The 21,714-nt window shown below is 48.3% G+C and overlaps 1 protein-coding gene across 3 annotated transcripts in view; it reads right to left on the reverse strand.

Moving 5' to 3' along the window:
- The window catches only part of TSPAN32 (tetraspanin 32), an 882,228-nt gene extending 881,563 nt beyond the window's left edge, over window positions 1–665 (reverse strand). Inside the window, exon 1 of one of the 3 annotated variants that reach the window (XM_069623936.1) lies at window positions 488–665. In XM_069623936.1, coding sequence (XP_069480037.1) covers window positions 488–613 — 126 coding nt within the window. In that variant the 5' untranslated portion in view covers window positions 614–665. The remainder of the gene's footprint in view (window positions 1–487) is intronic. The other 2 variants (XM_069623937.1, XM_069623938.1) reach the window with 2 other exon arrangements.
- Window positions 666–21,714: the final 21,049 nt, after the last annotated feature.

Raw genomic sequence — 21,714 nt, forward strand, 5'->3', positions numbered from 1 at the left:
TCTTACCTGCGCTGCCCTGATCTAACTGGCCTTTCGGTGTCTCTCTAGGCATGTGTGTATGTCTGTATGTATGGTTCTTGTTTAGTGCTTGTTTGCGATCTACTTCCACAGCGGCTTCGCTTCAGCCTTTCAGAGGTGAGCTGCGTCATACTCTGGCCTTTTTAGTGGCAGCAGTTTCGCATGTGACTTTTTTAGTTGCTGCCGGCTTTGGCAGGTGATTCTGACTTGGCACTGACTCTACCCCAGGCCTAAGCGGCCCTTCTGCAATGCCTCCACTGTAAATAATACATGCCACCTCCCAAAAGACCACACTGACGCCGAGGCAAGGCCTCCTCCACACGAATCCTCGCTCTGCGTCACAAGGCGCTCCCTGCTGCCCACGACTCCGCGGGGACCAACCACAAACGGCGTTTCACACCCACGTGTTCACACAGCACAAGCCGCTGGCCCCGTGCCGCGGCGAGGGGCCTAGCCAGGGCGCACTTACCAGGATGAAGGCGCTGGTGACCAGCATCTGACACTTGGCGGCTCGCACCCACTGCTTCTCCGCCATGTCCTCGCTACCTCGCCCTGTGACAGTGTCCCTGCATGACCACACAGCCTGCTTACACATACGAGGGAGGCCCACCCTTCCTTCTGTGGTTTGCGGTGCGGCACGGGCAACTGCCTTCCTCCTATCTGAAGCGCACACACACACACACACGCAGATAAGTGGGGAAGTGTGAGTGAAAGCCCGAAGACGTGTATTACAAGCTCGTATTTACATATATCCATCAGTCGCAGATCACACAAGTCTATGCCCCGCAGCAGACCTATGCCTCGCTCGCTGCACCGAGATCCTATATGCTTCGAGTGCAGGCAGCAGGCATATCCCTCACCATACACAGGCATGACATGTTGATACTGTAGACGGGAGAGCTGACCATACGCAGGTCATGCAGGCGGATGTTTTAGAAAAGTGACACTTCCTACAGGCAGCTATCTCACATCTTATATCGTAGCAAGACGAACACGCCCATGGCCAGGGGTTGACTGGGAACCAATCGTGGCCCTGGAAATGATTATCAAGGTGGCCCATATGTGGCCTCTGGGAAATGCAAGAGGTGCGGGTATGACGTAGCATGGGAGTGTGGTGTAATCAGACAGTTCTGGGAACAGGTATTTGAGGTGCTGGGAGGTGTTACCTGTCTGGAGATGACGTCCGATCCGGTCCTTGGCTTACTGGGCTATACCAAGTTGATACCTAGAGGTGCCAGGAAACTGATGGGGCTGCTGTTAATACTAGCAAAGCCAAGAGTTGCAATGGAGCGGGGAGGCGGGCAGCAACCCACGGTTGAACAAATTAAGGACTGTGTGTTGTGGACAGCTGAAAGATGCTCATGATATATAACCAATGTGTTTAACTGTATCAAGGGGAGGAGGGGGGAAGGAGGGATGTTGTGCAGCTAATGCCGTTTAATATGTTAAATACCAATAAAAAGAGTTAAAAAAAATAACATTTCCAGCAATCCCAGCTCTTTTCCTATGGAAATTCTGGAAATACCACAAATAACAGGCCCAGGGTGCAGAGGCCTAGCGCGATCGCTCCAGAGTTCCATATGAGCCAGTCCACCCCTGCCCCATAACATGCGCAAAACTCGAATCTCAAAATGTAGACTGCAGAATAATGTCTTGTCACACACGCAGGGGCAAAGCCAGCGTCTAGATTTTGGGGGCGCTGGATGAGAGTTTTGCATGCTGGTAGTGAGTGGGGGGCATTGACCCTAGTGCCCTTTTAATCCCTCCCCCTTCCTATGAGCCCAGGAGGCTGGGCAGCGATTTAAGCTTCCTTCTGCCCATTAGATACGTCTTTCACCCCAATCCAGAGGCCCTTTAGTTCAACAAAGATGCGAATCATAGGAGGTGGCGGGGGGCCATCTAAAAGCTGAGCCCCACAGTTAAGTCCTTAGCTTCATCATATGGCAATGGTCTTCACACTTTGCTATGCCAACTCTGAATGAAGACAAATGTTTGGAGTTGCCCCCGCCCCACCTATCATGGGGTTACCTGGCACCTTACCAAGGTGTTGGCTGTCGGTGACGGCATGCCAAGAGGCCACTTTCACCCCCACTAATGCATACCACAAAATCTGCATAACTTCCAAGGGGTGGACGAGCTTGGATGTTTTTGAGGGGTATCTTTCTGAGGTCAACATTGCATTTGGTTTGCTAAGAGTGTGAACATGCATACCCCTGAGGACGCCACGAGACCTGACCAGCGTGCTGCGGCGGCAGGAGGGTTGAGCGGGGGTTGAGGCCAGCTCGTCTCAGATTGCGTCATTGCAGGTGCACAGGTTTCCAGTTTGAAAGATTCAAGGCCTGATCACTAAGGATGTCATGTGCACAGCATGGAACTGGCCCGCTCAGAGCATATGTCTTCTTCGTTTTGGATTCTTCATTTGCAATGCCTTCTATTCTCCCTCATCACTCGCCTTCCCCTGCTCACTCTTTCCACTATCTCTAAATTCTTCACACTGCCTCCTCTGTTCTTTCTGTCCATCCCATGTTCTGTCGCCCTTCTCTCTCTCCCTCCTGTCTGGTCTATACTTGTATCTTTCACATGCCTCCTCTGTTCTTTCTGTCCATCCCATGTTCTGTCGCCCTTCTCTCTCCCTCCTGTCTGGTCTATAGTTGTGCTCTTTCACATGCCTGCTCTGTTCTTTCTGTCCATCCCATGTTCTGTCGCCCTTCTCTCTCCCTCCTGTCTGGTCTATAGTTGTGCTCTTTCACATGCCTCCTCTGTTCTTTCTGTCCATCCCATGTTCTGTCGCCCTTCTCTCTCTCCCTCCTGTCTGGTCTATACTTGTACTCTTTCACATGCCTCCTCTGTTCTTTCTGTCCATCCCATGTTCTGTCGCCCTTCTCTCTCTCCCTCCTGTCTGGTCTATAGTTGTACTCTTTCACATGCCTCCTCTGTTCTTTCTGTCCATCCCATGTTCTGTCGCCCTTCTCTCTCTCCCTCCTGTCTGGTCTATAGTTGTACTCTTTCACACGGCCTCCTCTGTTCTTTCTGTCCATCCCATGTTCTGTCGCCCTTCTCTCTCTCCCCCCTGTCTGGTCTATACTTGTACTCTTTCACATGCCTCCTCTGTTCTTTCTGTCCATCCCATGTTCTGTCGCCCTTCTCTCTCTCCCTCCTGTCTGGTCTATAGTTGTACTCTTTCACATGCCTCCTCTGTTCTTTCTGTCCATCCCATGTTCTGTCGCCCTTCTCTCTCTCCCTCCTGTCTGGTCTATAGTTGTACCCTTTCACATGCCTGCTCTGTTCTTTCTGTCCATCCCATGTTCTGTCGCCCTTCTCTCTCTCCCTCCTGTCTGGTCTATACTTGTACCCTTTCACATGCCTGCTCTGTTCTTTCTGTCCATCCCATGTTCTGTCGCCCTTCTCTCTCTCCCTCCTGTCTGGTCTATACTTGTACTCTTTCACATGCCTCCTCTGTTCTTTCTGTCCATCCCATGTTCTGTCACCCTTCTCTCTCTCCCTCCTGTCTTAACTCTTTTACATTCCCTTTCATGCCTTTGATCATTTTTCACTTTCATTCCCTTACTATTTAGTGTTCTATGTCTTTGTCGCTCCTTCTTGTTCCTTTTCTATCACTCCTTTTGCTGCAATATTGACTGTACATTTTGTGTAGTTTCCTCCCTGTACACTCTCTCTGCTCTCCCTCTCATGCAGCACCACTTCGATTCTATCTCTTCACTTACTCTTTTATTCATTCGCTTGGATCACCCCCCCCCCCCATATTCTCTTTCTTATCATCTCTCATGTCCTTTCTCTTTCACTCCATTTTGATCTTTCTCTTCTCGCCCACCAATTTTGTCTCCCCCTTCTCCTCCTTTTGGTCTGCTAAATGTTAACCCCCTATTTTGCATTTTGTCTCTCTTACTCCCCTTCTCTAGAGCACGGAAGATGCCACGTGCCACCAAAGTAGGTCGTCCAGTCCTGGTGTTTCCTTCTCAGCAAGATTAAAAGTCCCAGCACGCAAAAAAGAAAGCCTTCTGCCCAGCCCCTTTCCAATTTGTTTTCTCTCCTTTCAGTTTTTTTCCTCTGCTTAACAGCCACAGTTTCGCAGCATGCACCTCTCTCAGGACTCTGCTGCCGACTTCAGTAACCGAGAAATAAACACACCCTTAGACTTTCTTTCTGGCTGACCTTGTTTCCAGTAAGGTGCACTCTAGCTGGAGGGAGTCTCAGGCTCCCTTGAAGTGCAGATAAGGCTACATAGTTCTGTTGGTGCTACAGGCTGTGGGATTTGCACCCTCTTCAGGTGAGCGAGCATCACAGATTCAAGACACGGGGTTTATTGATGTTGCCTCACCAGGCCTTTATCCCCTGCCACTGTTTGCTGTGGTGCCTTCACGGGGTATAAGCGCATGGGAATGAGACATGTGCTCTTGCTTTCGGAGCCAGGAGCTGGGCGTCACATCAGAGTGATGCCTTCTGCCTCAAAGTGGGAGGGCTTCATCGCTCCCATGCCCATGGCTGGTGCCGCCCATGCATACTCAGGGATTGCACGCTCACACTGAAGATAGCAGGGTTATCCTTCTTAATTCGTAGATCCTACTGCCCAGACATAACTGGCCCTCGTCATACACAGACCTTACTTGTTCATGCTGTACAAGGCAGAGCTATCCACTCCCTCCCCATACGCAGCAGCGCAGGAAATGGGCTGGAATAAGATAGAGTGCCGATCCGGCAAGTTAAGTCTTGCAGGAGCGCTGCCCTGTTCCCAGACCCAGGGGCTTGCCCACGACTCTGAAGCCGCGTTATCGCATGGACGTGCAACCCACACTTCAACGAGCAGGTGGCTTTCAGAAGGCTCTGCAGTGCTGCTACCAAGTCTTCCGAAAGCAGTTTGCGCATTGAAGCACGGGTTGCACGCCCATGCGATAACGCGCCTTTGGAACAGGATACGCCCAGTGAGGTCTGCCTTGAAGCCCAGTTATCACAGGATCAAGCAACCATCGTTTCAGTCGATTCGGCAAGGGAAACTTACTACAGAAACAGACAAAGCCTCATATACTTGTTAAAGCTGTGCCAACTGGTATATATGTCCTGCAATGTATACAAATATTTTATTAGGGTGAATAGTGCGACCAATCAAAATTGCAGAGCCCAACTTCCATTATTTGCTAAAAAAATGGTTTCTTACTGAATCACTATAAGACATGTTTCAAATTTAAAATTGTGGACATTCCAAAATGCTCTTTGCTTTTATGCCAATTGCCGGAATGAGTTCTATGACGAGATACTGTATTGCTCAACCGGGCCTGGAGCCACACCCCTCGGTACTGCCCAATCCTCCCCATGACTCCGCCCCTCCAAGGTGCTATCGCTCATCAAACAGAACCATTGCAGGCTGGCATTTTACACATCACAATTATCCATCATATCACCCAGATCCAACAGGCACATAGATCAAACATTTAATATATCACTTTGGGAGTGGCAACCTAACAAGATCGGCTGTTAAGTGGCAGATTTTGGCCTGCTTCTGGAAGGCATCCTGGAGCAGGCCACACGCAAGAAGAACGTCTGAAATATGGGGCTTTTCCTTAGTGTCCCAGAGCCAAATTAAGGAAAACCAATGATTTAGGCTATGGCATGGATGTCCAACTCGAAACCTCAAGGGCTGGAATCCTGACAGGTTTTCAGCATGTCCCTCAATATTCATTAGGCAGAATGTGCATACATTTAGAATCATTGTGTGCAAATTAATCTCATGAATATTAATGAGGGGGTATCCTGAAAACCCGGCATGGATCCGGCCCTCTAGGCCTGGAGTTAGACAACCCTGGGCTATGGCCAAACAAGAACCTGCACCTCACTCGCTTATTCATGCGGGATCTGTTATCTGCTGATATTGACATTAAACGCCCTTGGCTAAGCTATAAAAGCAGAGGTTACCCTGATGGGAATTCCCGAACTCTTTATGACGTTTCCTAATGTAGCAAGAAGCAACACTAAATTACTGAATTTTCACTTTCTCCAACAGCGCAGACCACCGCGTTATTGCACCAAGATACGTAAATCCTCGGTTGCACATTATTTCTCACATGACCTGCCTCTTGTAAAAGTGAACTGCTTGTGCCGGTTCGAGAATTGATTACTGTTCAATCTTAGGGCTAGCTACCTCCCTATTCCCCTTACGAGGAGTAAACGCACAAGCACAAAGGGGCATTGCGCGACTGCTTTTTGGTCCTGTGACAGGCGGTCCCAGGGCGATCCTTCCCATTATTTCAATGCTTTGTCCCATGATGCGTGCTTCCCGGAAGGAGTATCTAATTCCATTATTAAAAGAAATGGTGTCATTTTATTGCAAACAAAACAGAGTGGTACATAACAGAGCAGACAAAAACACTGAAAAACACCAAAATGATTAAATAAATACATAAAGGGTTTTGGGGTAAGGGTTTAAAATGGGTCGGGATGGGGTTGGGGTAGCTTGAAAAGGGTGCAAAAAAGGGGTAGATCTTTCTGCGTTTTGTCTGCGATTAAATTTACCACTCTGTAATTGATGGTCGGTAAGAACACATATAGCCAAAGAAATGAATTGCCAAACTGCTGCAGATGGGAAAAAGTAGCTGTAGTCCACACCAGACAAACGAGTGGCTTATGCTGTGCACTTCTACTCTGAAGATCACTATTGATGTATGACAATTGTGTTGCAAAAGAATTTGGGGGGTTTTACTTCTTGCCTATTTCATGCTCAATCGAATGTTATTTTCATGTTCTATGCATAGCACTTGTCGTTCATGATGGGTGTTAACTTTCGAAATAAATAAATAAAAAAATAAAAAATCGGCTCTCCTGGAGTGACCCGAGTACTTAAGCAGCGCCTGGAGCGTTGCTAGGAGGGACGGAGGGGGCAATAGCCCCGGGTCTTTTGGTTGTAGCCCTGCTAGAAGCTCAGGGGCTACAACCAAAAGGCTAGCTAGCCCCGAGTCCCGACAGTACCGACATTAGCATAGCCCCAGATTTTTTCCAGACCTAGCAACACCCCAGAGCAGCGCATTGATAGATGGCCATAGAGACGTGCCTCCGCCCTGATATCTAGAAATAACAGGACCGGCAAACATACAATAAATGCCTCTCGGGGGAGTGGCGCCTGAGTGCAAAATGCAGCGCTTCTTCTCTCAGAGAACAGCATAGCGCTGGGAGGCGGTCTCTGAGAGCTTTCTAGAAGGTCAAGTCAGGGGTAGAGAACATTGGAGGAGAGACACCACTAATAAGTGACAGAAGAAATCATGGAGTGTGCAGAAGTTACATCGCGTGACCTTTGATCTGTCGATATCACAGGAAGTGACATCACAGATGGGTGAAATAACCACATTCTGGGGACAACTACTGAAATCATGTTTCACAGACTAATAGTGGCATATGAAAAATACTCCATAAGTATATCAGTCTAATTCCCAGTGAAATTGCCCCCACATGCAGTGCCAGGATAAATATGCACCCCATGATCACCACATTATTCCTAGGTTGGCAGGGCACCTCGCCTTGGCGCTAGATTGGTCGCTGGGGTAATGTATACAGGAGATGGTGAGGAGTGGGCGAAACCACCCTTTGCCCCTACTCTTACCTGGGGCATCAATGACCATGTGAGACCCTACATGACAAGTGTGTGGAAATGAGGCTATCCCCAGGGCAGCTCACCCCAAAATGGAATCCACGGCATCAACGATGCGTTTCTTTTAGTTATTGAACACCTTAAATAACCGTCCACACGTGTTGAGCCCCAAAGTAGTGATTTAGTAAATGTTACAAGTACGTGCATATGGGGGAGACGTAACCAATTGTAGCCCCTGTTTCCTGGCCCTGCTCCATGGAAGGGGCACTTCTCTAGTCCTGGAGCAGGGTCAGTTCCCACCACCCCAAACCCCAGCCCACTGGGTAGATAGGGGTGCTGCTCCTGCTAAAATAAAATGCTGTTAATTGAGGAGATGGGCCACAATACTGAGTTCCTGATTTTCAATAAGGCACAGTACACTGGGGGATGTTTGGTGCTCTGTCAGGCTTTTATATAAAAAGGATTACATTATTAAACATAAAATCCCTAATACTTTCTAAGACATCCATGCTCCACCCCAGGTTCCTATTCTGTGTTTAATAATGTCATAATATGGGTAAGGGATCTCTTTTCTATAGGCCCCTCTGCATGTTAACCTTTAGCAGGTTTCCCATCTCTTTCTCTGAGCATTGCTCCCTGAACATCCCAACTCCCCACTTCCGTCACATACCAATTCGATTATCATCAGTTAAATGAGCTGGCCAGCTGCAGCTGCCCCTATCAATACAGTCCCTACATATCAGTTCAAGAAAGTCATTGAATTAACTTGTTCAGGAACAGTACCTTTTCCCAGCTGTGGCCTGCTTGCTGTGATGCCCAAACCACCACAAACTAAAACCCCACTGCTCTGCTTCAGGTGGCTGTTTGGGATTTGAGAGGCCTGTGTCCTCATAGGGCTTTAGGAACCCAGATTTCCTCTATGGTTGTGTTTCTTCTGCCTTAGTAGGGCTTTGGGAGCCCTTTGTCCACATGGGGCTTTAGGAGCCCTACCTGCCTCCGCGGCAGGGTAGGGGCTTTGGTTTCCTCCGTGGTGGTGGTTTGGTAAGCCTTTCATTTTTCCTCTGTGGTGATGAGGTGTTGGGGCTCTGGAAGACCTTCATAACACTTTTCCTCTGTGGTGGTGTCTCTGAAGACGGGAGCAGTCCCCATTGGACTCCGGCCAGGCCCGCCCACTTGGGCGGAATCAGTATCCAGCCTATACACATTACGTTGAGCCCTGACCGCATATGACATCGCGGCTGGGGCTCCAGGTAAGTTCCATGCTCTCCCTGCTCTCCCCGTCTGGCACTGGGGAGAGCGGACGCCGGCCAGACACCCTGGTTGGTGCTGCCCATTTCGCTAATGCAGTTAGTGCCACCAGGGCTTCTCTGAACTTCACCACCTTCCCTGTGTGCCCCATGGCGGGTAGACATCTACCGTGAGTATGCCTTCACCGAGGGCTACCACACGCAATGTGGCCCAGGACTTCTGTGACCTCCGGAACAGCCCTCGGGCAGCCTGTAGTCTTCAGGCCATGGCCCAGTTCAGGTTGCCTTGCCACGCGGCCCGAACACGGGCGTTTACTTCACCCGATCCACACCACGCATGCGGCCCGGGTCTTTCAACTCTCCTGGTCCACCCGGACTGGCCCCCCCAGCCACGTTCTCACTTGGGGTCCACCGCTCACACACGGTTCGGGCGTTGGCGTTTGTCTTCACCCAAGCCGCACCACGCATCCGGCCAGGGGCTTAGCTTCACACCAGGCTGCAGCTAACATATGCAGCCTGGCCCTTTCAGGAGACGCTGGGGGCTGCTCCAGGCTGTGGCCCCCCAGGCAGCACTGATCTTCTTTTCCTCTTCATTCTTTCTGTTCTCCTTCTGTGTTTTACCTGTCTCTCTTCGTCCCTCAACTATCTCTTTTCAATTGCCACTTTTCAACCGTCCTTGCCTCCCTCCTTGGAATGTTCATCCGGGTGAGTCCATTGTTCCGGTCAGGGGTGACCTGGCCTTCGTCCACAGTCCCAGTATTCCATGTGCGTCTCTCATGGTGGGGAACCTGGTGCTGTCTGGTAAGTTCACAGTTAATCACAGATACGCTTTACCATAAACATTCTTTTAAAACCCTCCTTGTGTCTTGTATTTTATTGAATATTTATTTATATATTTAATTTTCTATAACTGCCTTTCTTTAAAGGCCCCATTTGGCCTGGGGATTAAACAATAACACTACTTCCAAGTACAAGAAATCTGAGAAGCTTTGCAGCACAATATTACTGTACCCCTCTTTATCCACCCAGCCGTAGCCCTAGGGTTATCATACCGGAGGTGGAAAAGTGTGCTGAAACACTAAGGCCCCACTCACACATCCACCTGTGATGGGAAGTAACCTGCTTGTTGGGTTGACTAAGAGCTCTCTCCTACCCAAGCCCCAATGTTACCTTAAAGATCTCTTAGCCAGGGCACTCGTCATTACCAGATACCACCCTGGGACCCCTCGCCTATTCAATGTGAATCTGATGTTATCAATCCTGCTCGCAGATGACATCCCACTGTGGACACTGCAAAGCCATGGTGAAGTGTCTGCATCCCTCCTTGGGAACTAGGCGCTGTAGCCTGGACATATCCATAGTTATCTGCCAGGATGTGGGAAGAACAACATACTTCTGTTTCTATAACCAGGCCTCTGTGGGCATTTGCCCAAGGGTGGGACACTCCCCTATGGTTCATCAGTGCAGCTCACCTGATGTCCTTCCCTTAATGGCCATGCTGGAGACTCACAGGGGGACAGATCTTACCATACTTGCTCTAGGGCTGAAAGCAAGCCTACATCAACCCACTGCCTTTCTGGCAGACAACACTGCCCAGGCATGGGTTCCTCATTGATCGATGCAAGCCCAAGTTTCGCCGAGAGAAAGTGAACATTTTCTGGGAGTTCTTTTCTGAGCTTCCTAACTGTTCTGACTAAAATGATCAACTGATGGAAAATGAAAACTTTTACCATTGAGATCTCATTTCCATAGCACCCGGCTCGCCATAAGCACCACCGCCTCGTACCTGCTCTACGCCTGTTCCCAGGGCACGAAAGGACTACACATCTGCATGAGTACAGGGATGAGTAGTGAATACAATTCTTACTAAATCCCACACTACTACCAAACCAGCAGTGATCGCACTTGTAATGGGGAATCCAGCGCAGACTGACAAGCACAGACCTCCTTTGCCTCTATCTCTATGGGTAGCGCAGGCCGAGGAAGGGCAGACTATTGTTGTGGAGTTTTTCAACTATGCACTTCAGGACTGACATTAAGTAGTCTAAATGGAGACCGTTCTAAAATAATGTCCGACCAAGGTTCTATAAAAAAAGGATCCGTAAATTAAACATCTAAAAATGCAAAACGCTAATAAAAAATGCTATACCCCATGATTGTAACGGAAAACACACATAACACAGACTTCCGAATAAAAGAGGCACTTTGGGGTGAAGACAGGGGTGCACAGACAATATTTTCAGCAGCAATGTCAATGTCACTTAAGATTTCATTAAATAAAGTACTGAGTGGAGCCTTACAGTAAGTTACTAGTCACAGGGGTCCCTTTAAAACAGGCCATGGGACAGAGCCATTATCAGTACCTTTATTCTTGCTTTGCAGGCTTTACAGTGTCAAATCGGGACTCTGGGCACTTTTCAGCGTTCATGGGATCCGACAAAGTAATGCGGTTCTGCAGTGGCGACAGCTTGTGTGTTGAAGATGCTGGGAAAGGCAGGCAATGTCGGGTCATTGTTTTTGGAAAACTCAGCAGACTGAAATGTGGAGCAGTGAAGACTTGCCTTCAACAGCGAACAGGCTTGAGAGGCTCAACACAGTGTTGTGGTACTGCAGTGCGATGTCCTGGGGCCCGAAAAGCTTGTAACCAGGCAGTGTTGAGTTCGGGATGCTAGAAGACTCAGCGGGTATCTGAAGTGGAGACAGTAGAGCTTCAGTCTGTGTGATGAAAACCTAGGAGATGGGTGAGGTGGTCAAATGTCGAGGTGAAAATTACTCTGGCTGTTCCCTTGCAGCAGCCTGGTCAGCATCAAAGGTGCCCAAACCACCATCAAAGCAGATCCGAGATGCAGGGAGAGAAATGGGTCTCTTCCTAAGTTCCTTGTTTGCTTGAGGACCCTGTCCAGGGAATCCAGAGGAAACTTAAGACATTTTTGTATTTGTATTTTATTTATATGGTGCCTGATGCCTAATCGATGTACAAAGAATAATAACATTACTATAAATGTGGTAAGTGAAGGTACATGAAAATTAAGGAGAGGAAAGAAGGTGAGTCTTGAGCCAGGCCTTAAAAGAAGGGAAGGTTGAAATAGAGCAAAGTGAGAGAGGTAGAGAGTTCCAAGATTTAGGAGCTAGAAGAGTGAACAAACTGAACCAGGAGGAGGACGAGGGAGCGATAAGAGAAAAAGAGATTGGGAGTGGAGAGACAGAGACCGGGTATAAAAAGAGATAAGCAAGGAGAGATAGGGAGGAGCAAGACCATGTAGAGATGTCAAGACAGTGAAAGAAAGTTGAATAGAAGACACGCCTCAAAGGAAAGCCAGCAAAGCTGTTGTAGAGAAACAGAGATAGAGTCACAGGGAGAAAGAAGAAGCAGAAAATGCATAGAGCAGAGAGGAGCAAGGTGCGATGCAGGAAGACCATTGAGAAGACTAGAACAATATAAAGGTTGGGAGAGTAATAAAAAAGAAATTAGGAGCTTGGTAGCGTCAAAAAGTAAGGAAACGACAGGCCTTGCTGATATTAAAAAGCTGAACATTACAGGACTTTGAGATAGAGGCAAAGTAGGAAGTGAACGAGAGGGCAGTGTCAAAAATAACACCCAGTTTACTGGCAGAGGCCGAGATAAGAAGAAGGGATGCAGGAAAGGAGAAAGAAAGGGGAGAAAGGCGAGGGAGAATTGTAGTGGCAGGGAAAAAGAGGACTTTGGTTTTGGAAGGATTCAGATGAAGATATTGAGAAGAAAAGCATGGACATGGATGGGTTATGATGAGCCAAGATAGTAATGAGTGAGAACAGCCTCCAGGGAAATGTGTTGGCAATAGGTGCAGAGGGTGGTGGAAGTCTTGGCCAGAAGAAAGAATAATAGAATAAAGATAGACTAATGGAAATAGGGAAAATAATGAACTAGTGAAGCGTGGCATGCTGAGAGACAGTATAGGACAGCTGCAGCCAGCAACAGACAGCTGAGACTTGGCCAGGCCTTCACATCAAGGCAGGATTTTGTAAGTTCTGGCAGGTGGTGGGTGGGTCATTGGGGGACGTGTCCCACATCCAAGGAGGCGGACGTGATGTCAATCGGTCCTTGAGGGGGTCGGCTGCACTTCAGCAGAGCTGGCGGCAGGTGTTTACGCTGTTCTGCTGGAATTTCCTGCACTTCCCAGTCATGAAGATTTTAGAGAGAACTTTCAGTGTTCAGTCACCCCTGTGAGCAGGCTCGTGGGTGCAAGTTGTCTAAACTGCAGTAGACCTTGTCTAGACAACAGGTCACCCCTTATATTCATGTGGAAGCATTAGTAGGAAGTGCCTTAGAAATTGTGGTCTTCCTCTCTATGGTAGAGGACTTTTGAGCAGACTCTTCTCCCAGCCAGGATCCAGATGATGTCCAAAGATGAATCAACTAAGGGGAGGGTCTCCCCCTCATATACCCAAAAGTCCACAGCAGATTGGTTCTCTTCTAGTCTTCAGTAAGGGGCCAAATCCTGACTGCTGTTTCAGAATCGTCTTGCCTGCTAATGTCAAAAGTAGATCTTTTAATTAGAAATCTAGTGTGACTTCCTTTGGCATGGGAGAGTCTATCCTTTGAAGGACTGGGGCGGGAGGTCCCAGCCCTGAGCAGACCAGATAGGCCGGGAAATCCTGCACCCAAAAATGGAAAAGTCAGAGTAAATGACAAAGGCCTGTTTTATTAAAAATCCAGATAAAGCAGGGTGAGAAGCTAACACACATTGTCTCTACTCACTCAGTTCTTCTCATGCTTGACAACAGTTTAAAAGTAAAAAAAAAACATCACGACTGACCTCATATATCACTCTTTATTACAAAACCTATGGTGTTTAGGGATTGGTTAGAAGAATCATCTGTATATGTATTATATATGTGTTAGTTTCATCATTGACTGTTACTTTATTTACTGGCCACACATCGGACCACCTCTAAAAAGATTACAGGGAACATACATCATCAAAATAGTGAACTGTGGGGATCCAAGATGGCCGCCGGGGAGAGGAGTCGCACCTAAACAGCGCCCCGCCCGGGCCGCCAAAATTAGGCACAATTCACAGCAGTAACGGCCCGTTTCTTGCCCCCCCACCGACAGCTGAAGGACCACCCCCCTTCTCCCCCCCACCTGGAGGAAAGCGGCGCCGCTGCAAAGCGAGCACAAGAAGAGAAACGAAGAGAGGGGAGGACGGGCCCCTCCCCCACCGGGGCCGAGTAGGACTCTCCCGCGCAGAAGAACCGAACGCAGGGCGGAAGCCGCAGCGGCGAGGCGGCGGCCCGCGAGAAAACAGGACCGGGGGCAGCGCGAGCCCCGGTGGGGAGGGACCGCCCCCCACTGCAAAGCCTTGTCGGCAGGGCTCTGTGAGAAGAGCGGAGGCGCCGCGACCGCAGCTGCGGCAAGGAGAGGAACGGCGTGGGGGTGATCAGGGCGGACCGCTGGAGAGGGGAAGTGGGGGCCGCCCTGGAACAGTGCGCCTGGAAGAATAGAGGTGAGCCAACCCGGGGGGGGCAAATAAACCTCCCATCCACCCATACAAGGACAGAGCTTTACCCCGGGTGCCCAAAAAGAAGGGGACATCCATAACAAAGTCCCAGCAAGGCCCATACTCAGGCAGTAGGCCGGCAGAGGGGCTCACCCTATAAGGGAACTTACGCCGGACCACCCACACAGCCCGACCCAGGATTGAGGAAGGTGTAACACAGGACCCCCCCCCCTTCCCCAGCAAGCCAGAGGGGGAAAACGCGGAAGGGGTAATTCGGAAAAGAAGCTACAAGCAGCCACAAGAATATTATACGGCGGGACGACGGGGGAAGGAGCGGCAGTGGCAGACACCACACAAAGCTAGGGATAACCCCCACTCACAACAGCACAACAGGGGAACTGAATCGGAGGGGTGCACGAAGGCGCAATAGCCCCATAGACACTCCAACGAAGCACAATACCATGTCAAGAGCAAAAGGAAAGGGTAACCCCACCCAACAGACACCCCAATCGACAAAACAAGGCGCAGATATATTACAACTGTGGTCAACAGAAGGGTCATCGCAATCAAGAGGGAGAACACAGGGAGAACCGATGGGAGATGCAGAGACTATCTCCCAGAATCAACAACCATTGACTAGGGGAGACATGCAAACATGGTTCATGGACCTGCAAGAAAAATTCATGTCTACAGTCCAAGAGCAATTTGCGACCATGAAGGATGAAATGAAACAAGTGGTGCAAGACATGAGAATCGACATAAATAACCTTGAAGAGAGAACAGACATGGTGGAGAAATCAGTGCAAAGTCTTGAAGAAGATACGAGACAGATAAGCGAGACACAGGAACAATTGGTGACACTCACTCATAACATGGAATTACAATGTGAGGATTTGGAGAACCGCTCCAGACGCTCTAACATTCGAATCAAGAACATGGCGGAATCAGTGCTAGACAAAGATCTGAAAGAGGCAGTAAAGGAAGTGTTTAGAGACATATTGGGGGTGCAAGAAACCGAAGATATCGGAGTCGACAGAGTCCACAGGGTAGGACCAAAAAGATCTGGGGCCCCAGGGGAAAGACCACGCGATGTCTTAGTGGCCCTCTCTTCTTACCCGCAGAAAGAACAGATTCTCAGAAGGGCCAGGGAAATGGAGCATATCAAAATGAATGGGCAAGACATCCAACTGTATCAGGACTTGGCTCTGGTAACCCTCCAAAAAAGAAGAGCAATGGCCCCATTGGTGAAAGTGCTAATAGAAAAACAAATCCGCTACAAATGGACGTTCCCATTTGGACTCTTATTCACTTGGGAAGGAAAACAGAGGAGAGTGACCACACTAGAAGAAGGCCTCAGCACCATGGGTCTACAAGATGAAGAGATGGAGCGGGGGGAAGCCACAAACAGGAGAGAGCGAACGAGAAGACCTATGGGCTGGGAAACAAGCAAGCAGAAGAAGGCAAACTCAGGGAGGGAGACCAGGAGAAAAATCCCATGAGGAACTCAAGAAAAGTATAAACTAGGGTGACGGACATGGGAATGTTGAAACCGGAAGCCGGTGGGGGGGGGCGCGGGAGCGGCGCCGAACGGAAAATACATAGAAGGCGGTCTGGTCGAGACCCGATGGTTTGGAACTCGGTAAAGACTAATGGATCAATGGGGTTTAGGAATCCCCATAACATACCCCCCGAGGGTTAGGAGGGCAGGGAGCGAAGGGTGCAAAGCCCTAGCGTCAATAGGAACCCTCGCCCTACTCGGGGGACAGTTTGTTTGGTTTAAAGTTAAATGTTGGGGGGGTGGGGAGTTCAAGGGAGGGGAAAAGATTGGAGAACTCAAAGAAATGAATCAAACATAGCAGGTGAACCAATGCAACGGCACACGAGCATTACAGTATGGGGATGATACGCTTTTTATCCTACAATATTAGGGGTATGAATCACCCAACAAAAAGAGCGAAACTGGAGAAACAGTTCAAAAGGGGGAAGGCAGACATTCTGCTTCTCCAAGAAACCCATATCAGAACAAGGGATAAGCAGAAAACAAGGATAAAAGGATACAAAATATGGGCACAGGCGACTGCAACGGAAAAAAAAGCAGGCGTACTGATTGTGGTGAAAGAAGGGAAAGACTCTAAACTGCTGGACATAACCGTAGATAAAGAAGGCAGATACGCCTTCGCCAATGTGGAAATCGAGGGATGTCTCATCACACTTGCCTCAATATATGCACCCAATCAGGGACAGGATGGTTTTCTCAGAGACACCCTGTCAAAACTGGAAGTCTTTGCAAAAGGGGAAGTGATCCTGGGGGGGGCCTTAATATGGCGTGGAACCCACACTTAGATAGGAGTACGGGTAACACACAGGGCCAGGGGGCGCCAACAAAGCGTCTGAGACAACAAATGGACCACATGGCCCTGAATGATATATGGAGGGAGAGGAAGGGCGAACAGAGGGGTTAGACATATTTCTCACATGTCCATAACACCATGTCTAGGATAGACTATTTCTGGGTGTCGGTGGGACTATTGGGAAAAATACAAGAGTTAGATAAGGGAGCAATAGCCCTCTCGGACCATCCCCCACTTTGGCTAGATGTGACTTTCCCAGGGAGGAAGAATGGGCTGTGGAGATGGAAGCTACCGCAGGATCTGATCCAGGACCCTGTAACTGGGGAGTCAATAAGGGAAATGATAGAGGAATACTTTATACAAAATGACACAGTGGAGGTCGCAATGAGCGCAGTCTGGGACGCGTTCAAAGCAGTACTGCGGGGAAAGATGATAGCGCTAAAAATCACGAGAGACAAACAAAGGTTCCAGTGGGAAAGGGAATTGGAAAAAGCGATTGAGGACATCCAAGAGAAAATGCTAACACACCCCACGAGGATACAAAAAAAATCACTGAAACACACACAGGGCCAACTAGAGATGCTACGGACGAGGGGTGCAGAAAAGAACCTACTCTATCTGAAACAGAGATATTACATTAAAGCAAACAAAGCAGATAGACTCCTGGCGAGACAGCTCAGGGCAAAACAGAAAGAAACAACGATTAAGGCCATATGCGATGCGAAGGGGGATATCCAAACACGCACACATGATATGGGGGAAGCACTGAGGCAATACTATCAAACTCTCTACTCCACCGAACGCACTGACACATGCGTCCAAGACTCATATTTAGAGGCCCTACAGATACCGAAAATTTCAGAAGAGGAAAAACAGTCATTAGAGTCCCCTATTCGGGAAGAGGAAGTCAGGAAAGCAATAAAGGGACTCCCAGGTAACAAAGCCCCAGGCCCAGACGGGTTCATGGCCCCATTCTATAAAAAATATTCAGACATACTGACCCCGATCCTAACCAGGCTCTTGAACTCGTTTAAAGAGAGCGGCAATGTGACCCCCACAATGAATGAAGCGAAAGTATTGGTATTCCACAAGCCAGGTAAAGATCCAATAAATCCGGCATCATATAGACCAATCTCCCTGATTAATTTAGATGCAAAAATCTATACGAAGATTCTGGCAACAAGGTTGTCCCCGCTACTCCCTAATCTAATCGGCGAAGATCAATCAGGTTTCATTCCCGGCAGGCAAACACATGACAATACAAGGAGGCTCGCCCACCTAGTGGAAAAAATAGGTATATCCCACACCCCAGCGATACTACTGTCGGTAGACGCCGAGAAGGCCTTTGACCGAGTGGAATGGTCTCTCCTATTCAAAATCTTGAAGTGAATGGGGTTCGGGGAGCAGTACATTGCGAGCATCAGAGCGAACTATAACTCCCCATCCAGTAGAATAGTCATTAACGGTGAGGTTACGGATAAGGTAATTATATCAAGAGGAACGAAACAGGGATGCCCCCTTTCACCTTTACTGTACGCTCTGTTCTTAGAACCCCTCCTAATAAAAATACGGAAGTCAACTCACATTAAAGGGATAGATATGGCTGGACAGCAACATAAAGTGATCGCCTACGCGGATGACATGCTAATAACCCTAGAGGACCCCGAATCCACTTTATCAGCAGCGGTGAGGGAATTAGAAAACTATAGGGCCATCTCAGGTCTAAAAATTAATAGAAAAAAATCAGAGATCCTAATCTTGGCAGGCGACAGAGCAAACATAGAAAGGGAAGCGAAGATACAGGACCTTAAGATCGTAGAAAAAGGTATAAAATATCTGGGAATAATAGTACCACAAAAAATTGAGCAATTCTACGGGGAAAACTACCCGCCGCTAATCACAAACATTCGAAGGGAACTAGGCAGATGGAACCCACTACAGATTTCGTGGTGGGGCAGAATACAATCAATCAAGATGACGGTCCTCCCAAGGGTCCTCTACTATTTCCAGGCTATCCTGGTGGGGGTCCCCGACACCTTTTTCAAGACCCTAACCAAATTGGTATCATCCTTTGTATGGAAAGGGAAAACGCCCAGGATACCAAAGATGGTCCTCACGGCCCCAACCAGAGATGGGGGGATGGCGCTCCCACATTTTAAAATTTTTTATCAGGCGGCACAGCTTAAAGTCTTGAGGGAATGGGTAAGGGAGAACCTGCAGCAGATATGGGCCAAAGAAGATAGAGCGGTAGCAAGGACCCCACTGGTAGAACTTCTTTGGAAACAAAGGCAGCACAGACATGAAAACTTAAGAATTAGCGAAATAATGAGGACCACGCTGAAAGCATGGGACTGCCAAACACGAATAGGTATTATGACCACGGAGCTGGGACCCTTTACACCCATCTGTAGAAATCCACAATTTCCCCCGGGGATGGAACAAGGGGCGTATGACCGCTGGGAAGAGGAGGGCATAACTAAAATTGGCGAAATGTTCGCAGGCAAGGAAATTATTTCACTAGAATCCTGCTTTACAGGCTCAAATCTCCCCAAAGGTGATAGATATAGATATGAGCAGCTGAAACACTGGCTAAACTCCCCGAACATCACTGAGGCAGCAACCAGAGATCTCACTGCTTTCGAGACATACATCATCTCCAACACGGGGGAGAAAAAGTGGGTGTCAACTCTGTATAAATACATAAACACACAAGGGGAGGATATTAAATGGTCATATAGAATAAAGTGGGGCAGAACGCTGGGGAGGGACCAATGGATAGACAGTGGGAGGACCTATGGCAGCTGATCCCCAAGATGACCCGCTCGGCACAAACCAGGGAGATGTGGGTCAAAATTATGACACAGTGGCACTATACTCCAGAGAGGCTCCACTCCATGTACCCAAACACGTCAAATCAATGCTGGAGAGGATGTGACGAAGTGGGATCATGGAGACATATTTGGTGGGACTGTGAGGGTATTAAACCTTTTTGGGAAGAAATTAGAAACGATATGGGCAAAGTTTTTCCGGATGTGGGGTTGCTTGGGGAGGAAGTCTGGCTCTGTGGAATCAGAGATGATACAGCAAGGCTATACAGTAAATCACAATGGAGAGCCTTCATGGGACTTCTCATTGCGGCATGGACCACTATAGCACAGATGTGGAAGAACAAGGATACCCCACTGAAATACACATGGCTGCAAAAAGTATGGGCCCACATAACAATGGAGAAAATCACCCACAAAATCCAAGGGACCGGAGACAAATTCGGAAAGGAATGGGAAGGGACCTTGCAATACCACCAGTCAGACTTTATGGAACAGTGGTGCCCCCATAATATCAAAGTTTCGGACATCTTCAACGCATAATTAAAACTAGGGACAATTTGAGATCATCCGACCAAAGGGGAGGGAGGGGGTAGGTCGAAGGGAATGTTAATAATGTTCAATGTTATTTCTTTGATTGTATTTATGTAAAACTAATAAATACAAGTTTAAAAAAAAAATAGTGAACTGTTGGCTGCTGCAACAGTTGGAAGGTGGCAGTATTTGACAGCAGGGATTGGTTGGCATTAGCTTCATCACCTTGGTAATTTGGCAGGTCATCAGCACCTGAGCAACAATAGTGTCTAGGGAGATCAGCACCAAGGTGCTGCTTTTCCCAATTAGGAGAACTTTTCTGATTCTCTAGGCAACAGGCCAGGACTTTTAGCTTCGAACTTGGCATTGGGCCTCATTCCGACCCTGGCGTTAACCAAGGTGCTATTAGCGCCTTGGTTGACGCCGTTATTTTTCCGAATCCGCCATGGTGAATGGCGGAATTACCGCCCCATTCCAAGGTTGGCGGGGGCTGTAATTCCCCATTCACCATGGGTCCTTCCCCATTCCCATTTTTGCCCCATAGGGCTCAATGGGAATGGGGAAGGCGCTAATTACGGCACCGTAAATTACGGTGCCGTAATTAGCTCCTAGGTCCCTTTGCGGGTTGGTTTTTTAACGCCTGCAAAAAGCAGGCGTTAAGTACCAGCCCGCAAAGGGAACTCGGAATAGGGCGGTATGGGTTTAACGGCACAGGTCTCGTTACCAGTGACCGTTAACCCTTACCGCCCTGCTCGGAATGACCCCCATTGTCTTTTATCTTTGTCCTGAGAACTGGAGGGGCATGAACTCTTAAACTTATTAGTCCTTGAAGCTAATGAATAGTTATCATTTTCCAACTATAAGTCATGTGTATGGCGACCACGCTTGGATCGTCCTGCTTGGCATTTACTGGGATTTTAGCCCTTATTAATTCATGTGTCTTTACCCTTACTGACTACTGGAGACTTGTTTGAGCTACTTTCTTCTCAATATTGAACCTTAATTATTGAGCACCTGGTCTTCAAGGGCTGTTTGTTTCTTTACTTAATCTAAGAGAAATGTGTCATATGCTTAAGAACCATTATCTTCAGTTCTCTTCGGTGTCAATCCAAACCTCCATTTACACAGTAACCTTGGGAAGGATTGTACAGCTATTGTCTGTTCTATTCGGGCTTGAATTTTCAGATAATTCAGCGAGTCAGGTCCCCCTACAGCTTTGAGGTTTCTTTAATGCTTACCATTCACTCAAACGAGGCTGTATCGCCCATCTTTGCGAAAATGGCCACTCATCACTGCTGCGTTTCTACATTAAGCAGACTTTTCATCTGTTTCTTTTGCATTGCATTTCAGCATCCATTTTGATTATGAAATGTATTCTAGTGTCTATTGGTGCAGGTAACATATGTGTCTAAATGCAAGTTTGACCTAGTGTTTGTTTATCTTCATGGCGGGCGCATATCTGCTTCGAGTCTAGTGTGCCTACGTGTGTCATGATGTCACTTGCTCTCATCACATTGATTACAGCATGCCCATTTCTGCTAGCGCTTGCAAGTCCATTTCTTCTTCGACTAATTCAGGATAAGGTTGCTAGGGTTGCCTTAGTGAATATTGTCTCTCGTATCTGCGGTATGGCAGTGGAGAGGGAGCGGGCACCAAAAACGATTC

This window comes from Ambystoma mexicanum, chromosome 11 (assembly GCF_040938575.1).
Source record: "Ambystoma mexicanum isolate Mex_15411 chromosome 11, UKY_AmexF1_1, whole genome shotgun sequence".
NCBI lineage: Eukaryota > Metazoa > Chordata > Amphibia > Caudata > Ambystomatidae > Ambystoma > Ambystoma mexicanum.